General features: G+C 37.4%; 1 protein-coding gene across 2 annotated transcripts in view; it reads left to right on the forward strand.

Annotated features, from left to right (window-relative positions):
• The window catches only part of LOC111660914 (protein yippee-like 1), a 48,207-nt gene extending 36,364 nt beyond the window's left edge, over positions 1–11,843 (forward strand). For both annotated transcript variants that reach the window (XM_023414350.2, XM_023414349.2), the window contains exons 4-5: positions 4,917–5,025; positions 6,180–11,843. In XM_023414350.2, the coding sequence (XP_023270118.1) occupies positions 4,917–5,025; positions 6,180–6,269 (199 nt within the window). In that variant the 3' untranslated portion in view covers positions 6,270–11,843. The remainder of the gene's footprint in view (positions 1–4,916; positions 5,026–6,179) is intronic.
• Positions 11,844–12,461: the final 618 nt, after the last annotated feature.

Genomic DNA, 12,461 nt, shown 5'->3' on the forward strand with positions numbered 1-12,461 from the left:
CCATAATATACTTTGACATTTTTTGGCATTTTTATGCCTAATTATATTATTTCGTCTCATGCATTGTCATACTCTGATATTTTTTTGACGTTTTATGCCTTAATATAGTATGACGTTTTTTGGCATTTTATGCCTTAATATAGTATGACGTTTTTTGGCATTTTTATACCATACTATACTTTGACGTTTTTTGGCATTTTTATGCCTTACTATACTATCTTGTTTGATGCCTGACTGTACTATGATGTTTATGTGACCTTTTATGCCTTACTATACTATGACGTTTTTTGGCATTCTTATGCCTAATTATATTATTTCGTCTCATGCATTGCCATAATATGATGTTATTTTGACGTTTTATGCCTTAATATAGTATAGTGTTTTTTTGACGTTTTGTGCCATACTATACTATGATGTTTTTTGGCATTTTTCTGACATACCATACTTTGACGTTTTTTGACATTTTTATGCCAAATTATATAATTTCGTCTCATGCATTGCCATAATATGATGTTTTTTTTGACGTTTTATGCCATACTATACAATGACGTTTTTTGGCATTTTTATGCCTAATTATATTATTTCGTCTCATGCATTGCCATAGTATGATGTTTCTTTGATGTTTTATGCCATACTATACTATGACGTTTTTTGGCATTTTTATGCCTTACTATACTATCTTGTTTAATGCCTGACCGTATTATGATGTTTATGTGACCTTTTATGCCTTAATATACTATGATGTATTTTTGATGTTTTATGCCATACTATACAATGACGTTCTTTGGCATTTTTATGCCCTACTTTAATATCTTGTTTGATGCCTGATCATACTATGATGTTTTTAAGACCTTTTATGCCTTAATATACAATGATGTTTTTTTGACGTTTTATGCCATACTATACTATGTCGTTTTTGGCATTTTCTACCATAATATACTTTGACATTTTTTGGCATTTTTATGCCTAATTATATTATTTCGTCTCATGCATTGTCATACTCTGATATTTTTTTGACGTTTTATGCCTTAATATAGTATGACGTTTTTTGGCATTTTATGCCTTAATATACTATCTTGTTTGATGCCTGACTGTACTATGATGTTTATGTGACCTTTTATGCCTTACTATACTATGACGTTTTTTGGCATTTTTATGCCTAATTATATTATTTCGTCTCATGCATTGCCATAATATGATGTTATTTTGACGTTTTATGCCTTAATATAGTATAGTGTTTTTTTGACGTTTTGTGCCATACTATACTATGATGTTTTTTGGCATTTTTATAACATACCATACTTAGACGTTTTTTGACATTTTTATGCCAAATTATATAATTTCGTCTCATGCATTGCCATACTATGACATTTTTATGACCTTTTATGCCTTAATATACTATGATGTATTTTTGACGTTTTATGCCATACTATACTATGACGTTTTTTGGCATTTTTATACCATACTATACTTATAGGTTTTTTGGCATTTTTATGCCATACTATACTTATAGGTTTTTTGGCATTTTTATACCATACTATACTTATAGGTTTTTTGGCATTTTTATACCTTACTATACTATCTTGTTTAATGCCTGACCGTATTATGATGTTTATGTGACCTTTTATGCTGTATTATACTATGATGTACTTTGGACATTTTCTGACATACCATACTTTGACGTTTTTTGACATTTTTATGCTTAATTATATTATTTCGCCTCATGCATTGCCATAATATGATGTTTTTTCGACGTTTTATGCCATATTATACTATGGCGTTTTTCGGCATTTTTATACCATACTTTAATATGGAAATTTTTATGGCCTTTTGTGCCTTAATATACTATGATGTACTTTGGACTTATGATATATAAATATGACAAATTTTCCCTTATATCAAGAGTGATGTTACCACATGTGCTATGTATAAGAGGATATATTATGACATATATGTCATCTGGATATACATTATAAGTTTTTAACATATCAAATACTCATACTAAAATGCACCTTCGTTAAAAAAACATGCTTACTGAAATTGTATATGTTTGTATATGATTTTCTTAATTTCTTATTAAATTAATCCATACATGTCTTTCCCTTATATTTACACGTATAACGACCATATACTGACAGGCTTTGGAATGGATATATATTTATGTAACATACGTCTATGATATAAACCTATAATATAAACAGACATACTAAAATACATCTCATCTCATTTACTGTAGTTCTTTTTTATGGTCCTCTTGCATGCTCTGTTCTCCAGCACACTGCTGCTGTTTACAAAGGCTACCAGGAAAGGATGCTAAATTATGTTTTGACATATATATGAACTATATACACGTTTGCAGAGCCACATGAGCAAAGCTTACAGGAGCAGTCGACACATACGAACTAAAAACGCAAAAATAAGGAGTGCACAGACCTTGTAGGAGTATTTCGTTACACCCATGTTGTAATTTGAGGTTCTGGAGATTATTTTCTCGATTAACTAACTAATCATTTAGTCTACGCCAATCACATTTTCCCAGAGTCCCCACCTTCGTCTTCAAATGTCTTATTTTGTCTGAAAACTTGATAAAATGTTATCGATATAAACAAAATGTTATGAAACAAATAAAAGTAGCAACTTCTCACTCAGTAGAGGTTGCAATCAGAGAATCTTTGGCGTTTTTATGGTGAAAAATTACTTAATTGATCGATTGATTATCAAAATAGCAGCCGATTTGTTGTCTGTCAGTTAATTTGTCAATTCACCAACTAATCAATTCAGCTGTAGTTGGCACTGACAAGTGCACTGGAAATAGGTCGTTCCTAATTGGGAGAAAATGGGGGGAACCGCCTAAAAATATTAATGAAATAGACTAAAATGTGATTAAACCCCTTCCTCTAATAACTACTGGAGGTGGGCATGCACGCCTCTTTGTCCGTACACCTGTGAGGCATTTTATTCATGCACCACTGCTAATAATGTTATTAGCATGCACATGCACATAAATTTCACCCTGTGGAAGCACAGATTGCTGTCTGGACCAGAGTGTGCTTGAAACCAACGTTAGACCACTTCCCTCATGTGGAGTTGAGTAGGATTTCTTGGTCTGCATTTTCAGAAAATAACAAATAACATTTAGTTTACCAAAGTTTTAGGTAAATAGTCATAAATACAAACTAAATTGCAAATGTGAAAACAAACAAGATGGCACAGGGAGTCAAAACCAGTCTGATTGCAGTCTCTGCCAACTACAGCCAGTAACACAGGTTTGGTAATTGCAGGTCAAAAGGCTTCTAGATATTTGGGTTGAATTCAGTTACAAAAGTGAAAGTCTTTAGACTTTTTTGTCACATTTAACTATTGTTTCAACATTTAAAGGTTCCATATTTTCCAAAAACCTCAGTGTAGTTTTACGTCTCCTCTCTCAGGCTTCTCTCTGGAGCTCTAGTAACAACAGGTCAGTGAGCCAATCAGAAGAGAGGAGGCTCTGAGCCTCTCTTCTGATTGGCTGACTGTTTTCTGAGTGATCAAGTAAAAACAGGTAAACACTCCAAATCTTCAAAGTTGGATCGTCGATCCAGGTGGGCGGAGATTGGGGCATGGCTGAGGGCTGTGACTGTTGTGTTGTGACATCACAAAGTAACAGAAGTCCTGACGGCTGGTTTTCAGGCACAGTTTCTGAATACAGGCTGTGTGCATTTCTCTGTGGACTGAATGCTTTGATACTTATGGTCATTTACTTTGGTTTAAAACTAACTGAAGATCACCAAAACGCTGCTTCCTGGTAAAATGATCAAATGGATTTGTTTGTGATCTTTCAGTCAAGCTGGTTAACATCCATCTCTTTAAACCCTTGAACAACTCAGTGGTTTATTTCTTGGTTGGTTGGTTTTTGGGACCTGGCATTCAGTCTTAATGAACCACACAGACGTTCCTCCCCCTCGAGAGGCCTGAGACACTTTCAGGTGTCACGGTGCAACTGCTTTGTGCCACCTGAGTCTGAATTACATTGTTCTCACCTGCCAGAAAAAAAATTGAATGAAAGAAACAGCCTCTAGAGTCTGAATAAATCATTACAAACATGCCCAGTCTCAAAGCACCTGAAACCCAGTTAACAGTTTTTACAATTTTCTGCAGGTAAAAAGACATTTAGCCTAAAAAAATACATTTGGTGGAAAAAGGAAAGTTTTGCAGGTGTCTCCATGTAACTTGTTTATGTATAATGATTGTTTCAGCTGCACTACAGTGAGTTTATTTGTCTGTGGCATGTTGTTCAATTAAAATTAACTTAAAAGCTAATCAGCAGCACAGTGTTTGCTGGGAGAGAGTAGTGCAAAATTTAGTAAGAAGAGAAAAATGTCCACATAAGTATTTATTTGAGTTCTGTACTTCGGTACACATTGGGGAGACTTTATCCTTTCCTCCAATACATTTATCTGAAACCTGGAATTAGTTCTTTTATATTCAATACAAGATAAGCTCAGAAAATGTCACTGTTGCCGGGTAGAAAATCTATTTGTCTCAGAAATGTCAACTCTTTGGGTATGAAGCAATGGAGCCTTGTTTTAGTTTGATGGAAACAAATTTTTGACAATTTCAGTGAATTCCTCTAACTGTTTTAAGTGAAGGAAAATTACCAAAACTGGTGAAATCTCATGTATAAAAATGTGAACATTTCATCTGGATAAAGGGTTGAGATGATAAATGAAAAGTGAATATTTTAATCCAGTTGTTTTTCCAGTGTTAGTGGTATCATAAAATTTCTCACTTGGCAAATTTAGTAATTTCTACCAGTTAATTTGACTCTGACAGGGGCTGTTGTTGACAATGAGCACTTTGAATGCTGGAGTTCATTTTACTGCTTCTACTTTAAGTCAAAGACCTGACCTCGTCTCCACCGCCTGTCTTCCCCACAGGGTGAATGTCGGCTGCGGGCCAGCTGAGGAGCGGGTACTCCTCACAGGTTTACATGCTGTGGCGGATATCTACTGTGAAAACTGTAAAACCACCCTGGGCTGGAAATATGTAAGTCAGTCGGTCCTTTAACTTTCACCCGAGCCCTTTTACTTCCTCGTCTTAATGTTTCCTGATGCACCACTTACACCTGCTGCTGTGTTGTTGCGCAACTGTGCAGTTACTCGGCTTCCAAAAGGACAAATTATGTAGTTACAGGTCAAAGGAACAGGGTGACTCTCATTAAAACATTGCTTGTTAAAACCATGGTGACATTTTTTTTGCTCAGGTTTGTATTTAGGCTCAGAGATTGAGCACACTGTGGTCTCCTAGTGCGCAAGATAATTACAGAGCCGAAAGGTTGGCTGCAGACAGCCAGACTGGTACCTCTGAGAGTCTACAGTGATTAAATGTCAGGCCATTTTGAAGAGGCCTGTCCCAGTAATTGTCTGAAATGACTATAGATGGGTGTAAAATAAGTGAACAAAGTATAAGACGGGCACTCACTTAAAGCAGCTCATTGGGTAACAAAAACAATTAGAGCTGGTTTACAAGGCAAATACTCACAGACACAGACGCTCGTTGACGTCCCGACTCTCCAGACGCTCAGCGGGACTGTGGCACATGCAGCTCTTCACTCTGTCAGACAGACGGTTTAGACATCTGAAAGAGGTGATTTCACTGCATCTCTAAAATCCTGCTTTTCTCAGATGGTAATGAGGCCAGAGCACGTGTATGATCAAACTGCTGCAAGTGAAAGATAAAAGTAGAAAACCTTTTACTTTTATTTTACATCAGGAGTAAGGAGTAGACACTCAACAGAACCAAACACACCTCTGATAATAATGATATTAAAATAATAATAAAAATGATAATTAGATGAAGAGCAGACTGTCCACCAGCAGCATGTTGATCCCATTTTCCAGAGTACTATAGGTGCATCATTTTAAACGTATCACCCAAGAGTTTGTAATGAGTGATCCACTGGCAGGTCACCAGGACTTTTAATATGTGTACTCGTGTTTACTATCTCCATCCTAATATTCTTAGTTTATGTGTTTTTGTAATTAAAGCCTAATCAGCCTAATCATTAATCAGCCTGATTATTATTGTCAGATTTGTATTATTCTCAGGTTTCCACGTCAGTATCAGTATTGGTCAGGTTCTGGCTGAAAGTTGTTCTTGTAACTGAGGTTTTTCTTTTCCTCTGTGTTTGTGTTTTTCAGGAGCACGCGTTCGAGAGCAGTCAAAAGTACAAAGAGGGAAAGTTCATCATCGAGCTGGCTCACATGATCAAGGACAATGGATGGGAGTGACGCTCCGGCCGCTCTCTTTTCTTTTTCTGACCTTGGAATGCTCTTTATTGAACTGCGTGGAGCGACGACCATCGACCCTCCCCTTCCAACAACCACTCCCTCAGAGAGAGAGAGAAAAAAAACAACCCTCCTCCACCATCCTCCACCCACTTGTCTCCTTTACGTGCACACACCCACCTGCTCATCGTGAAACTGAACAGAACAAATGAAACGAAAGAAAAAAGAAGATAAAAAACGACGACTAGGAAAGTGGAGCGACTCTTGAAGAATCACGTCACAGGAGTTTCTTTGTCGTCACTTTGAAGATTCTTGCGTTCTCCTTCACAGCTCTGGAGCTTTTGGGTTTGACCCCGCCCCACCCACTCACACTCACCTCGCCTTCCCCCTCCCACCTCCACCCCCACCCCCCACCGAACCACGCTTACAAGTGATTGTGGTGATATGGCGACCACTGTGCATAAGGAGATAAACTTCACTGAAAGAACATTACTTTGTTGTCCTTATTCCGCCCGCCCAGCGAGGCGGACGACTCTGATGACTTTGGTTATTTTTAATGTTATTTGCGATAGTTTTAACTTCTGGGTTTGGTAAGGTTTTATGGTTTGATGGCAGATGGATGTTACTGGTTAGCATTTTATTTCCCTGTCAATTCTGTCATGTTTTGTTTTGTTTACTTGTCGTTGGCTTGTCGTATCTCTGCCTATAGCTGAGCATGCTTTTCTTTGCTAATGTCCAAATGAGCAATCAGGGACGGGTGAGGAGCGGAGGGGAAAGGGAGTTTATTGTAGTTACAAATATGTAGCAGCATTTTGCTTTTTTGTGTGTTTTTTTTTTAAATGGCAAAGGATGGGAATTGCAGTAGTGTGGGATTTTATACCTAATATTTTTTTCTGTTTTTATCTTTATTCTTTCTTGTGAATTTCCATTATTTCCCCCCTTCTGGTACTTCTCAGCACTCAAAAAAAGCATTGAAAGCAGCACCTAGTATTTGTTTGATGTAAGTATATATATATATATATATATATATATGTATACACAAACATATATGTGTATATATGAATATTTGTAGTGTTTGGCTAAATGCGATTGTGGCTGGTCCCATTTTGCAGCAGAATCATAAATGAAAGAAACGTGAAAAGGAGCAGAAATAGTTTCTAGACTGGGGAACCTGACATCAGTGTCCACTTGTCATAAAACATTATGGCAGACTGTATTATTCCATTGTTTAGTAATGAAATAACAAAGAGACACAGCTACAGCTATATATATATATATATATATATATATATATATATATACACACACACACACACATACTATGATTACATATCCATAAATACTATGAAAATGTTCGTAGTACGTAGATATTGGAACATGGATTCTATATATTTGCTGTCATGCACATATGTATATATGCATATGACTGTGTGTATATATGCACTGTGTGCGGTCAAGCATTACATAGTGGCATACTTGAACAACGCTACTTCGTTTGCACTTTGCAGAGGCCTTCGGTTCATCTCAGTTTAGAGGCAAAACAAAATTTGCTCGCTCTCGTCTGTTTTAAAAAAAATTTCTTAAAAAATGGCCTTCTCACAGATGAACGACAGATTGTTGGAGACGGAGAGAGAAAAATTTTGAGCTTTGACGGTTTGAGGGTTTTGTTGACTCTTAAGGGACTGTAGTGTGTTTAGCAGCTTTCTGATCATTTGGTTTGACGTCAACAAATTCTGCTTTTCCTCTCAGTTTCAGCTCGATTTCGGAGAGAAACATGTAGTTTCCGATTCTTTGCTACTGTCCTAGAAATCCCGCCATTTCCTCCCCCTCGTGTAGGTCTTTTGCACTTTATGCTTATCCGTCTCTCTCTCTCTTTTAGAGCGTTTGAATTGTCTCATTGTGGATGCTGTCTGCGATTTGCCTCTAAGCCGTATGAATCTTGTGCCTCTTCAAAACATAAACGGCCTCCCCTTTTTTTTTTTTTTTCTGTTGTGCAGTGCATAACTCCGAAAACCATGTGAACCGATGTGTCTTCCCCCCCCTCCACCTCTTCTGGTTCAAAGTGGCCCTCGAAATAATGATATTTACCAAAATCCTCATAGAGCTCTGCCCTGTTATTTTGGACAACAGAGACTTGGTATAAATAAACGCATATATTTTCTATGTTAAGATTTAGAGGTGCAAAAACAGATGGATATTCAGTATATTATTTCTAGAAGCATAGAGGAAGGAGGTGTGGACTGTGAGGGAGGCCCAGGGCTTGTTGTTTGACTTTTTTTTATTGGAAGGATAAAAAAAAAAGATGGCAGCAGGTCAAGTTGGGGCAGGGTGAGATGGGATGAGAGAGATTTAAAAAAAAAAATCAGCAGTGATTGATTACTTTGCCGGCAAGGTCAGTCAGATCACACGACCTTTTATCCTAAAAACAATGACAATGCAAACCCTTAATAGTCAGCAGTGATACCTACTTGAAAATATAAAGGCGTAAACAGCTGAGATATTGGCCCGTGTTACAGTTTTTGTACATAAAGTAACATATTTAAGGTTTTATACGTATTTCTACTGGGTTAGTTCTTTTACTTCCCCAACTTGAAGCACTTTTGTTCACTGTACCTCTGGCTGTGTGCGTGTGTGTGTGTGTGTGGGTGTGTGTGTGTGTGTGTGTGTGTGTGTGTGTGTGTGTGTGTGTGTGTGTGTGCATGCATGTGTATTAGCCCACATGCATGCCTGCACACCAAAGTGAACGTTTACTTCCTTTTCCTCAGACAGTTTTATTTCTCTTTTTTTCCCTCTCTTATGTTTGGAAATCTTTTTTTTTTTTGTCCTGTTTTCTTTTACAGCTGTTTGGTGTTACTGTCTCTCCCAGTGATCTGAGAGGTCGAGAGCCAGGTTAGTTTGTTTGGAAGTGATTTATCCCCATTTTGTTTGGTTTGTTTTTTCTGTTAGCTTGTTTATTTAGCTTGTGTGGTGAGAGCCCGTTAGAGGGCCGGTGTTTAGGTCTCTGCTGAGCCATGTAGACGTTGAGGGCGAGCTGGAATCTCCCACCATGTCGCAGGGAGAGCCTTTACAAAACCCTTTCACCACCACAGTCAGTGTCTCCTGTATAGAGGGCTTTCAGACTGATGAAATGCGCCCTCTGGCAGCCACGTTGGAGGTCCTGAGCTATTGGCAGCGCTGGCTGTGAATATCTGATTGTATTTCATGAGAACTTTCTCATTTTTGTGCTGGTTTGACGGAAAATTAACTGTTATTTCTCTGATCTATCTGATTTGATTGATTTTTGTGATTATGTTAGTTTCTTTGCTACATCCCAGTTGTGGGGCTGCACCAAGATTCCTTCAAATGCAGGTTTCTCTTGCCCTTATTTGCAGTATTCGGTGTCCCACAATCCACTGCACATCCCTTGTTTAAAGAGCACCTCAGCAGCCAGAGAGGACACTGAGACAAAACCTTTCAGCCTAGTGTTAGGTTAACTCTTTAATGGTGCATTCAAGTGGTCTTCGTCAGTTCGTTAATTCGGGAACTATGACGTGACCTCATCTGTGTTCCTGTGGTCATCGGTGCTGGTAAACCGGCTACATTTCATGAACAGGAGTTTACTGCTTGGTATCCACCACTCTGTCGGCCATTTCCTGGTGATAAACTTGAAAGCTGCTGAGACTGAAAGTTCATTCTTGGCCTTGGAAACAACAACTGACAGAATAATCTTCGTACCAAGGTCCATTTGGTAGCTGTTTCGGAGCGTTAGGTCATATTACATGAGTCGCTCAGAAATGGAACTGTAGATGTTCAAAGTCTTCAAGACTTTTTTTCCTGAGCACTTTTTTGTGTTTGCTTAGAAATCTTTAAAGTGCTCAGAGGAATAGAAATGTGAACATCTATAGCTCTGTGACAACTGTGCAGCTCTGAAAGGTGTTGACTTTAGAAGCTGTTGAGGATCACCTGAATGCACCATTATGGGAGGATGTTGGTCCTCCAAGAGACACACTTTCAAGTGCTGTTAAGGTTGCAGCTCCTGAACTGGGATGAAGCTCTTTGCATCAACACTAACAACAATCAAAACCTTGATGTTTGTCCCAAATCCATAGAGACCACAGCTAAATTTGGAATCTGATCTACCTTAATATGCAAGTCGCGATTACCAACCAGGCAAGGCGGGGAACTGCAGAGGGGCTCCAGACTCCTAGGGGGCCCTAAGAGCCCCAGGTTCATTCCATATTATTTGGGTCTACATACCTTGATTAATCGCAAATTTGTCCAAAATTTGAAACTATGACTGGTCCTCCATCTGGTCTAAAATGTTTAAGCTCGATATCATTTTGTCAGATTGCTTCCATTTTTTCTGCATGTCAAGTAATTAATACACAGAAAACCTCAGGCCATGCAGCATTAATCTATTGTCTGACAACAACCTTTTATTTTTATTATCAATACATCTGACAGTTATTTTCTTTAATGATTGTCTGGTGTATAAAATGTGAGGAAACAGTGGAAAAGGCCCATTTTTATTTCCTGAAGCCCAAGTTAGCATATTCAGAAAGATATTAGATTTATTATCATAAAAAAAAAACTATGAAAATAACAAATATTTATATTTAAGAAGCTGGTACCAGTGATTTGTTTGGCATTGCTTAAAAATGGCTGATTAAAAAAACAATAAATAACTAATCAAAATTGTGTCCACTAGGGGCCCAACAACAAGTCTTTGCCCCAGGGCCCCTAAGACGATAATCCTGCCACGTTACCAGACCATTAATGTCTACTTAAATCGTTACTGAGTGGGCCTACACTGGTCCGACTTTCTTCTCATTACACGCACACAGCCAGTTTCTCCCAAGGGCCTCCAACGTGGCACCAGCAGTGGTTGCTGGGAGATTTGTGACCCGGCTGCAGATCCTCTATACACTCCCTTCAATCAGTCAGTCCAAGTTGAACCAGCAAAAAGCAGTTGCCAGTGTCACCGCCAGTGTGTACCAAATAAGAACCAGGTTCTATCGAATGCGTCAGTGTCATGTGTTAGACGGCAGGAAGGAAGCCAGGGGTTATGTTCGAGTGTCTCCTGGAGATTCAACTGTTAAACCAAAATTAAAGAGGAGAAATCCTGTCACTAATGACATTGTCTTTCTGTAGAATGTTTTGATTCTCTGAACTTAATAGCGTCAAAGCAGCCTGGATGAACAGTGTAGATACTTGCTGCTGAATACTGTTTACTTTTTATTGTTATTTTTGTTTTATTGTGACACTGGCTACCTACTTTTTGAGCTCTGTTACTGTCTAAAACATACCTGAAAGGATGTTGATCAAAGGCAAGATGGTTATACAGGGGAAAAGACTGTACAAGTTCTTTTCTTAGGACTGTTAAAATACAGTTTAAGGTCTAAAGCATGTTGTATTTATAATGGCTATATGTCGTGCCTGTTTTATTATTATTTTTTCCTAAATTTAAAAACAAAAATATTATATGCTTTTTATTTGACTACATTGCTTTGCATTCTGTCTTAGTAAAGCCATGTCACATGTCTGTTTTCACTCTAATGTAAACTATCAAATATCACAATAAATTTTCAATGGCATTAAGTTGTGGATTGTGTGAAGTTGTCATTCATTTTTAAGGTTTTAGCAACTATTTGGGGTGTCTGTTTTTTTTATTGAGGGACTGGTTTCTAAAGATGTTTCTCACTCTGTGGTACAATAAAGTTAATCTTGAATAAAGTGAACTAAACAACTTTGTCTAAAGACATATTCCACCTTTTATATTTGATTTAGATTTTTAATGTATGCATTTTATATTTTTTATTTATAAATTTTCATAAGAATTTGCAAATATATTTAAAATCATCAAATATCTTAAGTTTATTCTGAAGATTATGCAACCACTCTGATACTAAGGTTTTCTATTTATTTTGTTTTTACAATCATCTTAGATACCTTCAATACACAGGCATGTCAGTAAGTGTTTAAATTGCTATTACACAGACTTTTCTTAGATTTTGTGTGGTAACTAAGCAAAATGTGTCTGCCTTAAAATTGAATCATTTGCCTTCACATCATTTTAATTGCACAAATAAACAAAAACAAACTGACCAAAAAGTGGACCCTGGATATATAATTGTAGGACATTATGTCACTAGATGAGGAGTCAAAGAAAATAAAACAAGAACATCAACATGATACAGTTTAAAAACAGGAACACAG

This window comes from Seriola lalandi, unplaced genomic scaffold, assembly GCF_002814215.2.
Source record: "Seriola lalandi dorsalis isolate HSWRI2012SDOR001 ecotype SW California unplaced genomic scaffold, Sedor1 jcf7180002054524, whole genome shotgun sequence".
In the NCBI taxonomy this organism is placed as follows: Eukaryota; Metazoa; Chordata; class Actinopteri; order Carangiformes; family Carangidae; genus Seriola; species Seriola lalandi.